General features: G+C 46.5%; 2 protein-coding genes across 3 annotated transcripts; both read right to left on the bottom strand.

Annotated features, from left to right (window-relative positions):
• Positions 1-6,189: 6,189 nt before the first annotated feature.
• Positions 6,190-10,163, bottom strand: cacng1b (calcium channel, voltage-dependent, gamma subunit 1b). Of its 2 annotated transcripts, none has more exons than XM_049744200.2 (4): positions 9,593-10,163; positions 7,616-7,690; positions 7,120-7,275; positions 6,190-7,008 (listed from the first exon to the last, which is right to left on the bottom strand). In XM_049744200.2, exons 1-4 carry the CDS (start codon positions 9,831-9,833, stop codon positions 6,776-6,778), a joined length of 705 nt encoding a protein of 234 aa, XP_049600157.1. In that variant the 5' UTR covers positions 9,834-10,163; the 3' UTR covers positions 6,190-6,775. The 2 variants fall into 2 exon arrangements, with proteins under 2 accessions (XP_049600157.1, XP_049600158.1); XM_049744201.2 differs by having other exon boundaries at positions 7,120-7,257; positions 9,593-10,159.
• Positions 10,164-11,453: 1,290 nt separating this feature from the next.
• cacng4b (calcium channel, voltage-dependent, gamma subunit 4b) lies at positions 11,454-16,934 on the bottom strand. Its single transcript, XM_049744196.1, has 4 exons — positions 15,790-16,934; positions 13,503-13,586; positions 13,085-13,225; positions 11,454-12,967 (listed from the first exon to the last, which is right to left on the bottom strand). Exons 1-4 carry the CDS (start codon positions 16,016-16,018, stop codon positions 12,435-12,437), a joined length of 987 nt encoding a protein of 328 aa, XP_049600153.1. The 5' UTR covers positions 16,019-16,934; the 3' UTR covers positions 11,454-12,434.
• Between the last annotated feature and the right edge of the window lie 199 nt (positions 16,935-17,133).

Consider the following 17,133-nt stretch of genomic DNA (forward strand, 5'->3'; position numbering starts at 1 on the left):
GTAAATGACATTTTGGCGATTTGAACACATGAGGGCGCCATGCTCTCAAATGTGCAACTGCTTTGTATTTTTTTTTTTTTTTTTTAAATAAAACTATTAGAAATAAGAGTAATAATTGCTCAACTCATTTTCTGTGACTCCTTCTACTATGGTACCTTGAGATCCAAGTTTAATTGTTATTTGATCTTTCCCTATTGAAATGAATGGAAATATGTTTGTAAAATATGTTTATAAATATATATGTTTATAAAGTTTATAAAAACAGTGACAAATATAGTGTTAAGATGAAACAGATTGCATTATACACTACACACTATTATTACAGAGTGCATTATGATTAATTCACTGAGACATGTTGAGGTATGTGGCACGGTGGAGCACTGGTTAGCACGTCCGCCTCACAGTTCAGAGGGTGCGGGTTCCTTGCGTGGAGTTTACATGTTCTCCTCGCCTGCGTGGGTTTCCTCCGGGCACTCCGGTTTCCCCCCACTTCCCAAAAACATGAATGGTAGGCTGATTGAGCACTCCAAATTACTCGTAGGTGTGAGTGCGAGTCTGCAATTGGCTCCGGTTGCCAGCCAATTGTGTCCCCTGCCTACTGTCCGAAGACTGCTGGGAAAGGCTGCAGCACGCCCGCGACCCCCGTGGGGACAAGCATTACAGAAAATGGATGGCTGGATTGACAACTGCCCTCTGGTATCTCACTTGGCCACCAGAGAGCAGTATGAGACGTTAAAACAAATGAAAAAGTGTCTCACTCGCCAATTATTGTAAGCAAGCCAGTAAAGCAGGGGTCTCAAACTCCAGTCCTCGGGGGCCGTATTCCTACATGTTTTCCAAGTTTCCCTCGTTAAACACACCTGATTCAATTATCAGGCTCCTGCAGAACGTGAGGATGAACTGATCATCTGAATCAGGTGTGTTTAACGAGGGAAACTTGGAAAACATGTAGGAATGCAGCCCCCGAGGACTGGAGTTTGAGACCCCTGCAGTAAAGTAACGTTGGTCGTTTTTTGCACAGGATAAAAAATATACAACTGTGTAGTGTTTGTGTTCAAATGCTGCTTCTCTTTAAACCTCCTATACCACCGGGACCTTAATGTGTTAGCATTAGGCTCGCGCAAGGCAATCTTGTGTTTGTTTTCAAGACACAAAATTTGTTCTATGTGTAGTTGGACAGCAAACCCCCACGATATTTGCACTCATTAATTTTTATATTTATAATGAGGGGGGGGGGTGAAATTGAATCAGACACACACTGTCTGAATTAAAAAAAAAATCAAAGTGCTGTATTTAGCGCTTCTGATGATTATGCAGGTGTGTGAGCATGTTGCGAAAAACGCAATTAAGCTAATCGCTTCAGCACATGTAATTGATACTTTTGATCATCGCTCTCCCACACACAGCAAATAGAAATGTTGCAAGATTTCCTCACTCAGTTGGTACGAGGCAATATCTCCAATTGCTGATTCCTGCCCCCGGCGCTTCGATGGTACTTGTTACGGTTTGGCCGGCGCCTTCTGATCTGCTGTCACGCAGCCGCGCTCGCGCACACACACACCCAAACAATCAAACAAACAACGCGTTTGTCAGAGTTGGCGGCGGCGAGGAGAAGCGGTTGCTAAGAGACCTGCTTTCCGCCTTGCCTCTCCACATCATTTAGCTGGCCTTTAGCGTCCGTCCGTTCCCCACGGCCGCGCGGGAAGCGCCTCTTTTCTCAGCACGTTCCATAGCAGCGGGGACAAAATTAATAAGCGACCTTATCGGAAGCATCGGTCGCAAGGGGTGGCGGGGAGAGGGGGGTGAGCTGTGGCCGAGCATCTGAATGATGGCGTCCAGGCGTGTGAAGTGCGTGCGTGCGCGCGGGTGTGCGCGCGCGTGCGTGTGTGTGTGTGTGTGTGGGGGGGGGGTATCATTAAGGCTGTAGCAAAAAACAAAAAATCATTTGCATCAAAGCAAAGCGAATTGTTCCACTTTGAAATCTATATTTAAGAAAACTCACACCCCAAAAACACTTGTACGCATCTTACAAAAAAAAAAACACTCTCAATTTACACATCACAAAACCTCACACACTCACCCTAAAAAATAACTCACACCAAAAATCAGCGCCATAAAACTTCTCGCAATATTTCTCACTCATACCAAGAAACTTTCACACTCACCAAAAAAAAAAAAAAAAAAACACCGTGTTGAAGTAGATGATGAAGCGCTGGCAAAACACGAGGCCACCAACGGGCATCACTAAGCTGCCAGCCAGCGCTCCTTCTCACAAGCTCACTTTGCAAATTGCGCTTTCCGGCCTAAATCTGCAAGATCAATATTTTATAAACAGCTAGCCAAGAAATTCAAGCAGCAAGCTCTGATGTGAGTTTTGCATCCTTCTCCTTCAGCAAAGTGACGCCTAGCCACCCGCGCCGTTGCCATGGCGATGTGAGCCACCTCTCTGATTTGCTTACAATCTAACATGCAGGAAGTCAAGTTGAACAGATGAGTTTGGAAGCGCCTCGTTTGGCCGTCCGGCTAGGTATCGGACCAAGCAAGATTGTCTCTTGCATAATGGATTTTATCAGTACAGAGTGATTGTTTTGTTTTTTTCAACTCAGCTTGCATTTCCACTTGCAGATTAAATGACAACCACTCAGCAACACCAGTGTGTGAGGGTGTGATATTTGTTGCACGGAAGAGAGGGGAATGTGTGTGTGTGTCTAACACAGAGCATCACAGTGGTCATAACACATTTTGGGTGCACTTCTCATCTCCCCACGTTCCACGCCCCTCTAAACTGCCGCCTTCCCGTCACTATGGCGACAGCGGTTGCTATACGCTTCATGACGAGCAGCATCGAATTTGTGAGCAATTCTTCCAAAAGAGGTGAAATTTGCTGCCTTGTGTATTGAAAGCAACCACTTAGCATAGCCTTCAAGTCTGCTAGTTGAATGCTAATGCTAAGGGAAAAGCTATAGACAGGGGTCTCAAACTCCAGTCCTTGGGGGCCGCATGCCTACATGTTTTCCAAGTTTCCCTCATTAAACACACCTGATTCAATTATCAGGTTCCTGCAGAACGTGAGGATGAACTGATCATTTGAATCAGGTGTGTTTAACGAGGGAAACTTGGAAAACATGTAGGAATGCGGCCCCCGAGGACTGGAGTTTGAGACCCCTGGCTATAGATGAGCTATCAAAAGCAGCGGTAGCACTCTTAGGACCCTCCAAGGAGTGTTTAATTGAGCACAAACAGTGGAGCAACACATGTAAACAGGCAATATAACAATACTTGTGCACATATATTCTGCATTCGCTGCTAATGGACTGCACTTGGATTTTGCTTTGACAAAAGGGAAATTTCCTTTCTTCTAATGTTAGTCGAGCTGAGTGCAAATGCAGAGAAAGCCCAGCAGGCTGAAACGGACCTTTTTTTTTGTTCTGCAGAAGTGAAAAAGTTCCAATTGCTCGTCACCGCTTGTGCTTTTGCAAGTCTGACCTTTCGAGTTGAACGAGAGAAATGGATGAACTTTGCAATGTGCTAATTGGGGCGTAAAGCAAAAAAAAAGGAAGAGAAAGTCATAACAAATAAAAATTCTGATTCAATTAAATCTTTTTGTACAGTGACCAATTGTGATCCCGTAAAGTAGTCATCGACGTTCTCCCAAATAACAGCGGCAGGAAATATTGTGTGTGTAGCGACGCGAGCCGCTGACTTTCCGCATTGCAATTCAAATTACATTTGCATGTGCCGAGTTGTCATGCAGAATGTCGGCAGGTGGGCTGCGGCGGCGATACTGCGTGCGTGTGCGTGCCGATCGCTTCCGTCTCGGCATTCCACAGGCAAACTCGTTCACCTGCAGCAGGCACCGTCTCGTTTCATGCAGGAAGTCTCGTCTGGTTTGGAAAGTTGTCATTCGTTCTTTGAAAATGTCAAACAAACATTTATGATCTTCCATTCCCAAAGTTTACGTGCAAAATATCACGTTTGTAGTGAATGTGTGATGAAGTGGCCTCTCCCAAACTCAATTAATGAAATCTTGGCGGAGAGCGGCTATTCCGCTCACGCCTGTGACTCGGGGACCAAGTAAATTAAAAGAGCAGAATGGAATTGTGATAGAGAGTTAATCAAATTTGTCTCCTTCTGATGAGATGTCTGCCACTATTTGGACTCTGACATCACTTGTCCACCTTGAAGCCTCTCGAGGAAAATGGGCTGCCTAGATCCACGCTTGCTTTGCTCGCAATTCAATAAATTCATTCGTTCATGTTTGGAATGTTGCACCACTGGTACTTTGCAAACAATTTTGAATCGTTCAATTTGACACCACAGCGGCAAGTAAATCTTCAAAATGCAGAGCGGAGAATCGTACGCCAGAAGTCACCCAGCCAGTGTGACCTTCTCACCCTGGCTCTTCTTCGGCTATCATCGGGTCTCGCTCCTGCGCCGTCACCATGGCGACTGAAAAAGAATAAGCTCCTTTTCCGTGTTTCGAGATGATGTTTTTAAGTGAAGATTGTGCAAACTTTGTCTGCACTTTTATGATGTTCTTTCCTCCCACGTTTTGCCCGTGAATGAGTCACAAAAGGCCCGCATTTTAGTCAGCTGGCAAGTGAGAAAACATTTCAATGGCGTCACGTTAAAAGTGTAATTAGAATCAGTTTTCGTTTTCTATTTGCTCGTCCAAGCTGACTGCAAAAACACTTTTTGTGCTTTTTCAGCTCGTCTGATCTCATTTGTACCCACAAAGAAAGGAAAACAAATTAGAAACACATAGGTCCCTATGGCAAAATAATGTTTTTCTGTAACTCATTTCACGCGATCTTTCCGTGTGGTGCTCCCCAGAGATCCATTCTTGGCCCTCTCCTGTTCTTCTACATTCCGTCATCCGTTCTTTGCCGTTATGAAATATGTTGTTCATTTACAAACCTGTAATGGTGCAGCTAAAAGCCATTTTCCACAAGAGTGGAGCAACTGAACACCTTGGCGCCCGTCATTCTAAACAATCGTTTCTCTTGTGTCTGTGTGTTTATTTGCAATGATTTCCTGACCTTTTGAAAACAGTCTCGCGTTTGTAATTTACGACATTTGCACTTGTCTGGTTGCCCCTGGCAGCGGCGTGAGTCAACCTTTGCGTTTTGCTTTTGAAGCCGTTTCAACAAAATGAAATCACTGACTTAAGGTTTTGGTTATGTTAACTTTTACTGTTGATCCTTATTTTTTTTTGTGAGTAGTATTTGTATGGATTTTCTGCCATCCTAAAACTTGGCAGATTGCACTTGCTTTTTCAGTTGAGGCTTTCAATATCTAACCACTTTTATATCTGCCCCTTGTGGAAACTGAATCCGTACTTGACATTGTCTTCTATCATCAACAAGTGCTTCACCTGTAAGTTAGACACGCTTACCTCTCTCGAAAAATAAAAATCACAGCCCCTCTCTTTATCTGTCAGCGGTCATGGCAGATTTAGTCAAGCACACTCGTGTTATCTTGGCATGTGTCCTCGAGGCTTGTCATCTTCCGGGCTAGAGTGCATTTTGCGACGTACGTCCACATCAAGTCCCGGCGCAGCACACGCTTGGATTGCCTCATTACATGTCTGTCTCAGCCCAACGGTCGAGTGGCTGCTTGAACAACCAAAAAAGAAAGACCCAGGTGGGAAAGAGCTTTCCTCAGCAAAGCAATCTTGACCTTTGGCACTCTACAGCAGAATAATCAACAAACGTGTAGTGCAGATCATTCCGATTGTTTACGCAGCTGCGCGGGACTTTTGAAACTGACACGCTAATACTCATGCATGCAAAGTTGATTATTGAACACGAGCGGCGGGAATGCCACTGCGTGCGCGAATCCCAGAAATGAAACATGACAGTGAGTAAAGAAGACACAGGCTGAAGGTAAAGGTCTCATGAAAGATTAATGCGGGCGGCTTCTTGCACGCTTTCGCTCCAGCAGACTCTCTTGTCTCTGGAGAATTTGTCTTGTTTCTTTTTCCTTCAACAAGGATTTTCTTTCTTGACAAGTGTGTGGACAATGACACAGAGAGTGTTTGGCACGGGTTCATCAAAGAAACCGGAGGGTGGGGGCTTTAGGTGACTGTATGTGTGAATATAATCAATCGGAATATCGCTTGGAACTATACCTTGGATTGCTTCCATATAGCTACACATCAATATCAACACAAAAAAAGACACCACAAAATTTTGTTCAATTGCCAGTTTAATAGACACACCAAAAAGCTACCAATTTGCTATGCTGGCATCAATTAAAATGGTAGAATCGGTCAGCAACCAGAATAAGACAAGCCTTCAGTCCGTCACAAAAGCAAATGGCTGCTGTTGTCTCATAGGTGCAAATGCTTCACTGGCAGTAAAAACATTACAAGTCAGAAGATTTGAACAAATTGATTTTTAGCCTTTTTAGAAGCGCACAATAGGACGAGCGTCACATCGCGTCACGTCACCTCTTTGTTCGGCCGCGACAACCAGCTCAGTGTTGCTTCTTTCTTTGGCCTCCCATTTATTGGAAAAAGTCTTGAGAAGAGAAAAGACTGGTGGGCCGTGACAACCAATCACACAAAAACAACTGTCTCATTTACAAAGTATTTTTAGCTTGCGAGCAAGGACACTTTTTTTTGTCTAAAGACATTTTTAAGCCACATGGATAGGGACTGAAACTAGCGCTCAATATGTTCCAGACCCAATAACAAAATAAAATAAAACTAAATAAATAGATCTTTCTCTCGAAGCTCTACTGTAGCTTGCAGTGCGTGCGAGCGGGCGTGAAGCTAATCCAAGGTGTCGGGCTCAGCGTCCATGCAGGTCTCCCAGGGGTTTCGGGGCATTTGGGGCATGGAGATGAGGAGCAGGGCCACGCCACTAAGGATGAGGAGGGTGAAGGAGGCGCAAGCGCACACAAATGACCACGAGTAGTAGTACTCGATCCAGATGGTCTCGTCACTGGCGATCATCCGCTTGACCGACTGACGCATGACTTCCACCGAGATGACGATGCACAGGCCTGCGGGCAGGTAACGTCACCTATACCTTGTCACCCTACTCGTGTCCGGTCGTCTGCCACCACCGTTCTGATGACTTTACATTTGGAAACAGATAAAACATGAAAATGCACCTGCAAAGGCGAAGAACATGCCGGCAGGCCTCAGCAGGTAGTCACGGGCCTTCCCGAAGGAGCAGATGACGCACAAGGTCCCCAGGATCATGAAGAATAGGCTGAAAATGGCGATGGCCGCCGCCGAGATGTTGTACTCTGCCAACAAAATGTGGTCTGCAGCTGAGCCACTCAGCGTGGCCACTGTCATTAATTACGACTTGATGACGTGTCGATTGTTTCCATTTAGTCGCTGAATCAAGGCAAACGGCATCCAAATATTGTTGTGCCAAGCTCAAAAGCACACGAATAAACACGTTGCTCTATATATTAAATCGCATCATGATAAAAAATTGTTTCAGATCCCGTGAGTCTTGCGATAAATTAAGGTGGGAATAAAAGTCTAGCCAGAGGCGATGAGTATATTACCACTGCGATGTACAGCAAGGCTTTTTCCTGTTCCTCCTCATGGGCACAAAATTTGTTTCATAAACGCAAACGCCGTTGCAACTTTTACCTTTCTGGGTCTTGACTTCAAAAACTTCTGCCTCTTCTCCTGATGTGAAGTGTTTGAAGTAGGAGCAGTTCTTGGCTGCGGCGGAACACACAGGAAAAACACAAATCGGTATTGCGCAACATTTCACAAACCTCATCTGCTAGAAAAAAGTCAGCACCCCGAATTCATTTAGTGTTATTTGAACTGTGTTTTTTCTTTTGAGTGCATCTGTAGTATGCACCACTTTGCAAAAAGCGGTCGTAATAATCCAAGTTGATTCGAGCACAGCACAGGGATGCAAATGTCACAATTCCGAGGCTGGCACAACTCCTTTTCATGTTCACGACAAATCAAAGAAGCAAAAAAAATAAAAAAATAATAATCCCTCCCATCTATCTTTGTGTGTATATGTGTACAGCAGGCAACAAAGGAGCCGTTTGTTACCCGGGATGAGAACGAATGACTAAAGAGGTTACCTAGCAACAGGCTGCTGCCAGTGCTGGCCAGTCCAATTCATCCACATGTTAAGGCATAGCAAGGGGACCATGGGTATGTGCGTGTTTGATACAAAGCAAACCAAATCATCCATTAGAGGCTGCTAGCGCTACTTTTGATTGAGCTGCGTTGCTTCCAGTCCGGGATGCAAAGTTATTTTCCCTGCCTCTTGAGGGTTCCGTTTTCATGACACGCGCAAGTTGTGGAACCACGCCCTGGGGTAGACTTGACTTTGTTTTGGTATCTTCGCAGCGGTTTGAAATGGGTGGTGAGCGTCGTTGTGGGCGTGAACACGACTGCCTTGATTCGTTGCTAATAGCAACGGCCCTTCTGATTCTTTTTTAAATAGGCGCCCAAGAGGCAATCGCGTCTGAGGTTCGTCTTCGCAGGGTTACTGATTTATTTTGTGTTAGCAAAGCATTTGGCAAGAATGTCCGTTACGAGCGCGCTAGCCGACTTACCGATAATGCAATAAAAGTCGCAAGATTGCTTCGGCATGTTATCTTGGCGGTCGCCGTCGAGCGCGTCTCTTATGAAATGTGGCGTTCATTACCCGAACGAGGGCGGAACCGATCGGAGCACACCGGGCCACATCATCGACCTTGCGGACAAAGGCATTGAAATGTTTTTGTTCCGGGTACGTGCTTGTCCTTCCTTCCTCCCCAGCTGTCATTCAAAGAGATTTTTAAAATTCACTTCACTCGCCGCTCGCCAATCAATCTGCTTTGTGTCTCGGTGTCGTCGGCCTTCTTTGACCGCTTCATTCTGGGGGATGGCACGAGGAGCTCAGCTACAGCCGGACGCAACAAAAGCCTTCGGAGAGTTGTGTGGCCTTCCAAAAAGTCTCAGCTGTTCTTTGCTGAACTTTATGCGAAAGAGACTGTTAAAAAAGATTTTGCCGTGGTGGCAGTTTTTATCAGAGCTGGACAGATGCGTTTGCTTAATGTGGATGTTTTTCTCAGGCAAAATTGGACCAAACTGGTTGGGCGTGTAGGTGCTTTGACAGCAAATTCGACATTCAGCGTTAACATTCAACCTTATTGCCTTATTCACCCCGTCAACCCCGCCCCCCTCAACTCAAGTCTCCCAGCTGTGCTTTTAAGCTCTGGGATGGAGCGCGGAGACTCACTATATTAAGGTCGGTCCCGATGAGGAGTTGCCGGGCTAAAAGTCAATGAAAGAAATCGCAAGCCTGAAGCGTCCGAGCCTGAAGCGTCCAAGCCTGAAGTGTCCAAGCCTGAAGCGTCCAAGCCCGCGCGCAATGCCGGCGGCTAAAAAAAACGACTCGTCCCAGCGCTGCTGGCTACATTCAAAGAGTCAGAAGTGGGAAAGTCCTCACACTCTCGACTTAAGCACAGATAGAGGGATTTAAAAAAATGACTCGGTCAAGTTGGGAACTTCAAAGTAAAGTAGCAATTTTTCAGACGCTTAGTGCCGACCTGCCAAACGGACGCTACTTGCTCGCTTCTCTCCCCTTTGTTATGTTAGCGTCAGTGATCGTACCTCCGGGCAGGCCGATGGGGCCGCAGCCTTTGCCCTGCGGGTCCTCCTCCACCATGAAGATGTTTTTCTTGCACAGCCTCCAGAGGCCAAAGTGAACGGCCTGGCAGGTGGCGTTGAGCTTTTCCACTCGGGGGCTGAGCACGGCCCAGTGGTCCGTGGCCACGGCGGCCAGCATGGCTGACATGCCCGCAACGATCACCACCCATGTCATCTTCACCTTGGTGGCCTGCTCCTCCAACATGCTCTGTGGTTCTTGTCGCTCGCTGTCCTCTGGTCCCGTCGGCACGAGTGACTCTTCCTTTCTGGTCTTTCTTGCGCTCTGCCTTACGCCTGCTGAAAATAAAAGGGGGACCTGAAAACGGCGCCCTACTTTCTAGCCCTCCGCTCTTGCTCTCCCTCACCGCTTTCTATTTGGCGAGTGGAGGCCTCACGCTAAATGACAAAGACCTACTAAAGTAAACTTTCGGTCACTTATTGTGTTTCCCTCGCTGCTCCCCCACTCGCATTTTAGCACATCTCGGGCCTCCAAAACAAAATTGCAGTTGATGTGGAACGGTGTCATCTTCTGAGTAGCTTTGAAAATCTTTTGCGTGTCATGGGACTCCCAGGGGGAGATTTCCTTTATTAGTTGTCAGATGAGCTGATCCACTTCCTCAACCAATCAGGATTCACAAGTGGGTCCCACCTGAAGGCATGCAGATGATCCACATTTAGAGACACGCTAAAAAAAAAACATTTTTCATAGAATGCTGCGTGGCACAATAAAAATATATTTTTTAAAATATTGAATAAAAAATATTGACCAGCCATGCCGTTGCGGTCCAGGGGAAAATCTGTTTAACTGGGAAGAGCAACAACTTTCTTCCACATTTTGGTGGGCAGTTTTCCCGTCCGAGTGGCCGCTGTGGGACCGCGTCTGTTTTCTTCCATTTACACTTTGCGGGTGTAACGCACAAGCGGCCACTGGCCGCGTTTCCCCAGCTGCGCTTTTCGATTCTGACGTGTCACGCTATTTAAAAGAGCCAGCGCTCTCTCTAAACACCATCGCCAGCTTAGCCGAGCAGGAAATTGATGGTCGGCTGGCTTTTAAGGAGGAGGAAGCAGGCAGAGGAAAGGCGCTTGTTTCATTATCGCATTCCACCTGGACGCCTTTGCAGCCCAACAGTGACTCAGAGCCTGAGGCTGCCGAGTGTGTCATCATGGCACCGTTTGGCCCCGTGACCCCGTCAACAAACAGATTTATTCCACCTTTTTGAAAGAACCACTATCAAGTTGCAATCACAGAAACCCTCATTCAAAAGTGTTTTGCCACTGCCTTTGGCCTCGTGACCCTTTTGAACTCTTTCTTTCTTCCTTCCTTTTCTTTCTGAGCAAGGCTGGGAGGCAAAGTCGACATTAGCCTGGTCTCCAGGCAACAAGGCCGCCATGGCGACGCATCACCACCATCCCTGATTTCCTGAGGTTTTTTTTTATTTTTTTTATTATGACTGAAGTGACAAAAATGAGCATCCGTGACTAACGCCACGAAGCGTCGCTGTGATTAACTTCAATTACAGCTGCCAGCCGCCCTGTGAAGATTTTTTTTTCTGTAGTGGGCGTGAAAAACACTTTTAATTGGTGGCTAATTTTCTGCGTAGCAAAATAGATTGCTCTGCCTTGAGAAGAATTTTGTTGACCAGTGACAGGCAACACTCGTCGGCACGCTGCTTGTTTGTTTTGCCAGTGCCGTCCTCACGCCTTTGACCCGTTTTGCTCCATTAATCTGCGTTGGAGTGCCGAGCGCTGCGAGTCGGGAAACCCAACCCCTGACTTCTACTAAACGAAAGTGTTATTTTTTTCTCTTTTCAATGATGCTCACAACTCTTTCCCCCCAACATTTATTTCTGCAACTTTGATTGTAATTGTAAGCCAGAACTTTACATTCCCTCCCACACATTTGAATTGTCAAGGAAATACGTACACATGGCTTTCAGACAAAGTTGAATCTCTATTAAACATATTCATTACAATCATATAGCTATAAAATAAAATAAAATTAGGAAATCAAATGATGCCCTGTTCATATTTTTGAAAGTCTTTGTAGGGCGCTAAAATACATACAAACTCAGAAACACACATTTCGTTGTCATTTATCTGTCTCCTTATATTTAAATCCGCTATTTGTATAATACATTTGGAATGATATGAAATGTCTAATGTGGCTAATGTGGCTGTATGGCTTCATAGTGAGGCGGCCATTTTGTATGCTGTGTGTCAACCTCGCAAGGCTCCAGTGGACAGACGATGAGGCGCTCCTCGATAATGAAGGCTAAGGTGCTTGGTTGAGGGGAGGCCTTTAGTAGTCTGAATGCACTTGGATGATGATGATGATGATGAAGATTACACAAGTTGCGCTCCTTTGGAGCATTGAGTCCACGTCCTGTTAGGCTCCACGTAGCAGTCCCCACTTAGTAAGTTGAATTGAATTGAATGAATTAAGGCTCAGGTTCAGCAACTGCTGCAAGTTTTTACAGGTCGAACTGAAAAACAGAATTATGAAGATAGCTCACCGACTCGATCTGCTATTTTGAAGTCAGGATCAAAAGTACTTCAAGGGACACATAAAGCCGTCGTGGATTAAAATTTGCTGTCGGACGTTGTTTCATTGTGTAAATTGCCAAACTAGACAGGAAACAATCACTTGGGGACATTTCAGTCTGTACTTGTACTCAAGTCCAGGAGTTGGATCAATATTCTTCAGTACTATTATGAGTTCTACCAGAGCACAGAGTGTGAGTACTTTTTTCACTTGTTGAGCACGCAAGTCATTCGGTCCTGCCGGCTTGTCCTCATTTTGCGCGTCTCACACGGGCGTGGTCCTGCGATTCACGCTGTCCTTCAAATCGTTGGGGAAACAGTTGTGCACCTGCAGGAAGTCGGCAGCCACCTCGTGCTCGGGGCTGTACGCGTTGTCCGTCACGCTGTCCCGCGCCAGGGTGTACATGGACAGCTCATCCAGGGGCCCACCGGGGGACGTCCCCCCGGCCCCCTTGGGGCCCGCCACAGGCGAGTTCTCCCGCGACGCCTCGGTGGAGCGGGAGCTGGCCCGAGACGTCCGCCGGCGGTAGCGGAAGCTGGGGATGCGGGAGTACGGCGACGAGGACGAAAGGGAGCGGATGAATTCCCGCCGCGCCCGCCAGCGCACCTCCTTGTTCGTCTCGATGTAGATGTTGACAGCCAGGACGGCCACCGTTTCGGCCACGATGAAGGACAGGGCACCAAAGTAGAAGGACCAACCATAGGAGTACGTGTACTTCTTGTCGTCGTCCCGTTTGTCATTGGGGTCGCCCGCGTTGCTCGAGATGTAAACGATGATGCCGATGATGTTGCTCAGACCTGCTCGACGGAGCACAAACAACGAGAGGGGGCACGAAGCACATTAGATGTGACACTACTCGTAGGGGGAGGATGGCTGATCGATGACAGGGAAACATTTTTGGACCTCTGCCTCACCTGCGGCCACAAAGAGAATCCCCGCGCCGAGGAGGATGTTGTTGGTCTTGCCGTAGACTCGGCCAACGCCGACACACAGGCCGCCCAGCATGAGCAGCACTGTGCTGAGGATGGGGAACACACTGGAGGCTCGCACGATGCCTACCACGCACACACAATAGTCATATAGTCCAGTCAAACAACAAAGCGTTTGATCGTGCTAATTTTCACAAAGATTTTTTTTTTTTACATTTCTGTTTTTCCATTAAAAGACAAGTTGCATTGTTTTGCAATTAAAATATTAACAACATGAAATTAAATGGCTCCCTGGCTGAATCAGGTTGCATGAGGCTGAATATCTGTTTGTGACCCCCACAAAATCTGAAAAAAATAAAATAAAATAAAAAATGCAATAAGGTGTTATAATCATGGTACGTACGTAGCAGGTACTCCGAGCTGTCCGTGTCGTAGTCGTTGTCATCAGGGAAGTGGTTGATTCGGTAACAGCTGCCTTGATTTATGCCTGCATGGCAAAGACGTAAACAAAGACTTTCAGCATTCTGTGAGAAGATATGACGGTTTAATAATCTTAAAATGACATCAAAGCTAGCAAGCTTTTTTATTTTAATGTCGCACTCTCAATCTATGCAATGCCGTGACCATGACTGCGTCGTGGCTGAAGGAACATACAATATAAAGGCTCACGTGTCAGAAGCTTCAAATGCTAACAGTGGGTCGACACAGCAAACGCAAAGTGCATCCGTACAAAGTACGAGATGCTGAGCCACCTTGTCACTGTTGAAATGGTTCAGCGGCAATGAAATAGGTCCGCTGTCAAATGGGGGACATGCAAATTAATTAGTGCCATAGCAGAAATGGAGCACAAGTTTCTGTGTCTGGTCGCAGATGGAAAATGGGGCTGTGCTCTAGTTTAAGATGTGGTGTGAAAAATATTTAAAAAAAAAAAAGTGTCCAAATACTTTTGTCCGTCATTGATACTAAGCTAAAATGGAAAAGGGAGTTCAGAACATTCAGAGATCTTCCCGTCAATATTTTAAAAGCCAACAATTATGATACTTCTTCAAATAGTGGGCTCCGCCGAATAGCAATCTATAAACTCTGCCTAGCAACAAGTGGACAATGATAAAGAAGTGTGTTTTTGTCTTTTTGCTGCAGGACGCCAAATAATCAGTGTTTTGTTTTAGCTTTAACGTTGAACATGAGCAAAAAGGCAAAGAGATTATTAAAGCCTCCTGACCCAGCATCCGCGCCTCCTTTGCCATGGCGACGCCCCTTAGTTAATTACATGACAACGAGATGCTCCTGACATCATCTTTTGTGTGTTACTGTTTTTTAGACACGTGGACGTGACACGTTTTACTACGGTGAGGGACGAAAACCCACATGGACACATCCGTGTTGGAAGCGGCTGTGTTCCCGTTAACAACGAGATGCCGTCGCCAGCAACGTTGTCATTATGTTGATCGAGGCAGCCACGGCGGCAGCGGCTACAAATGAACCTATGTGTCGGGAGAGAGGAAAGCTCAGACCGGTCAATGAATGAGCGTCTGCCTGCATCTAAAATGAGACGTCACCTCCAGCGCACTAGCGTGTGTAGCAGTAGCTTGACACATTTTAAAAAATATATTTACTTTCACCTCTGTGCTCGGACATGACAAGCCTCCCAGTCATCTATTTTTAAATCAGCGGGCATGTTTCCATAGCGATTCCAGGGAAGTTGCCAAGCAACAGCATCACGAAAGACGTGAATGAAAGTCGACGATAACAGCACTTTGCTCGCAGTGAATGGACTCGCTACTTTCGTTATCGCCCCCCTACCCCCCGCCCCCCCTCGCAGTGTTGACGAGAATCCTTTAACTGCTATTGTGCGCACCAAGTTTTGCACGGGGAGACAGAGCAGCTTGGAAGCAATGTGTTTCTTTCTCTTTCATCTGTTCCTCGATGGCCAATTGAACTTTTCACAGCAGCACGTCTCCCATTCACGCCGTCTGCTGTTTTGCCTCCATTTGCAAGTCATGCTGTTTCAAAAATGTCTCAAAGACAACTGCAAGCAACTTTTAGGCTACACTGTGCTGTGAGAGGAGGAGACCATTATGGTCAGCCCAGGTAGAATTCACCACAGGTCTCTCCATTGGGCTCAAGTGTCATGTATGTCATGTCATGCCATGCATGCTTTTTTTCTTTTGTGTCTTTATACTTGTCCTTTTCGTCATTGGCACCCCAGCTGACAACAAAACTCTCAATATGGGACATTTTGAGTCTTCAGTGAATCGAACATGCATGAATTGGGAATGTGGGAGGAAACTAGAGAAACCAATGCAAGCACGCAGAGAACTCGTAATCTCCACACAGCAAAGGTGGAACTGGGATTCAAACCTCCAGTCGTAGAACACTGAGGCACATATGCCAACCATAAATTATTATTTCACCTCCCATTGTGACACGTTAAAACTAGCTCCAAAACGCGCTCATACATTCAAGACGCTGCTTTAACGGTTTCTACTCGGTGTCAGGAGCAACTGGCGGTTAAACACGTTGCTCAAAGAGACTTCAGCATGGTCACAAGTGCTGAGGATCGAACCCAGAATATCTCGAAAGGGAGACGACCACTTTTCCCACCTAAGCAACGACGCCCCTTAAAGTACAACAAAACCATTTTGCGTGCGTAAAATGAGTTGTTACAAATGCCAGTATTCCAGACTCACCCTCAATGCAGCAGATCCTCCAGAGTCCCGAGTGCGTGAGGTCCCCCTTCCTGCTCCTGGGCGGCGGCGGCGGCTGGGTCTCGTCGGCGGTGGCATTGGTTCCGTTACAGATGTACGCCCGCGAGTAAAGCCAGTAGTCCGTGCCGATGGCGATGCTCATGAGGCTGAAGGCGGCGAAAGCCCCCACCGTGGCCAACAGCGTCTGAACCCCGCGCTCACACCAAGCCATGCTTCCTCATGCTAGACACGCGACGGTATACGTCGGGATACGCCACGGTCCGGGCACCGAGGCGAGCGCGCGCGCACCAGAGTGCGTCAGTGCGCGGGGGCCATGCGCCTACTTGTTGAGGCGAGCGCTCACTTTTGCAACAATAGTGGCCAAAGCTCGGGAAAACAACGCAGAAAGTCGTGCTGAAAAAAACTTTCCAGTCATCTCTCGGCTCCAGTGTGTACGTCAAAATCTTTGAAAAGAGAGCCCACCCTCATGTAAATGCAACCAATGGAGGAGCGCGACTGAAGGGGGAACGCGGTAAGCAATCGGTGATCGTCAGAGGTGGTTCTAGTATTGACATGCTCGAAGTAAGTAGATCTATGGATGCTTGCCATTAAAAATTCTCTTGTAGAAGTAGTAGCGCTGATTTAATTGCTTGATTAAAAAAATAAACTGAAATGTACCCAAGTATTAAAATCAAAATGAATTGCCACTGTCAACTTTTACCCACTTTGGATCAACGGAAGATCAGGGGTTGTTTGAGAATATTTGCCATTTTCCACATGTCCTGAGTGTTGTTAGTCGCCTAAATGTTGAACAGAGGCTGTGATTTACCGAAATCAAATTCCTTGTTTGGCACGCTCAAACATGGCGAATAAAAACTCTTGAATCTTGAAAACAAATTAACAAAGTCGTTGTCCTCTTTCCCTGTCGGCTCGGAATGACATATCTAAAACATACAGGCATAACATTTTTGTTGTTGTTGCCACAAGGCATCACGGAAACAGCCATTGTGTACAATAAATAAAATTGCCATAGATTTGATTTCCACACAGTGGCGCTAGCTTGCCGTGTGGTGGGGGAAAGTTGCGCAAGCGCATTTCCTACTTGGTGGCAAGCGTCACTCGACTCGCTCCGCGCATGCACGTGACCTCACCGAGCCGCCATTGGTGGAACTATCTCGTTGTCCACTCCTGCCTGGTTCCGTCTAAACAAAGACCTGCCCCCTTTTTTTCCTCTATGAGGATTTCTCCGCCGCCCATCGTTACTTTTACGTGTAATCACGATTACTAAATCGGATTACGACACTTCGATTGCGTTTCAAGTGCTTTTGGCACTCACACGCGGGTTCC

The sequence above is a fragment of the Syngnathus scovelli genome, chromosome 16 (assembly GCF_024217435.2).
Source record: "Syngnathus scovelli strain Florida chromosome 16, RoL_Ssco_1.2, whole genome shotgun sequence".
NCBI lineage: Eukaryota > Metazoa > Chordata > Actinopteri > Syngnathiformes > Syngnathidae > Syngnathus > Syngnathus scovelli.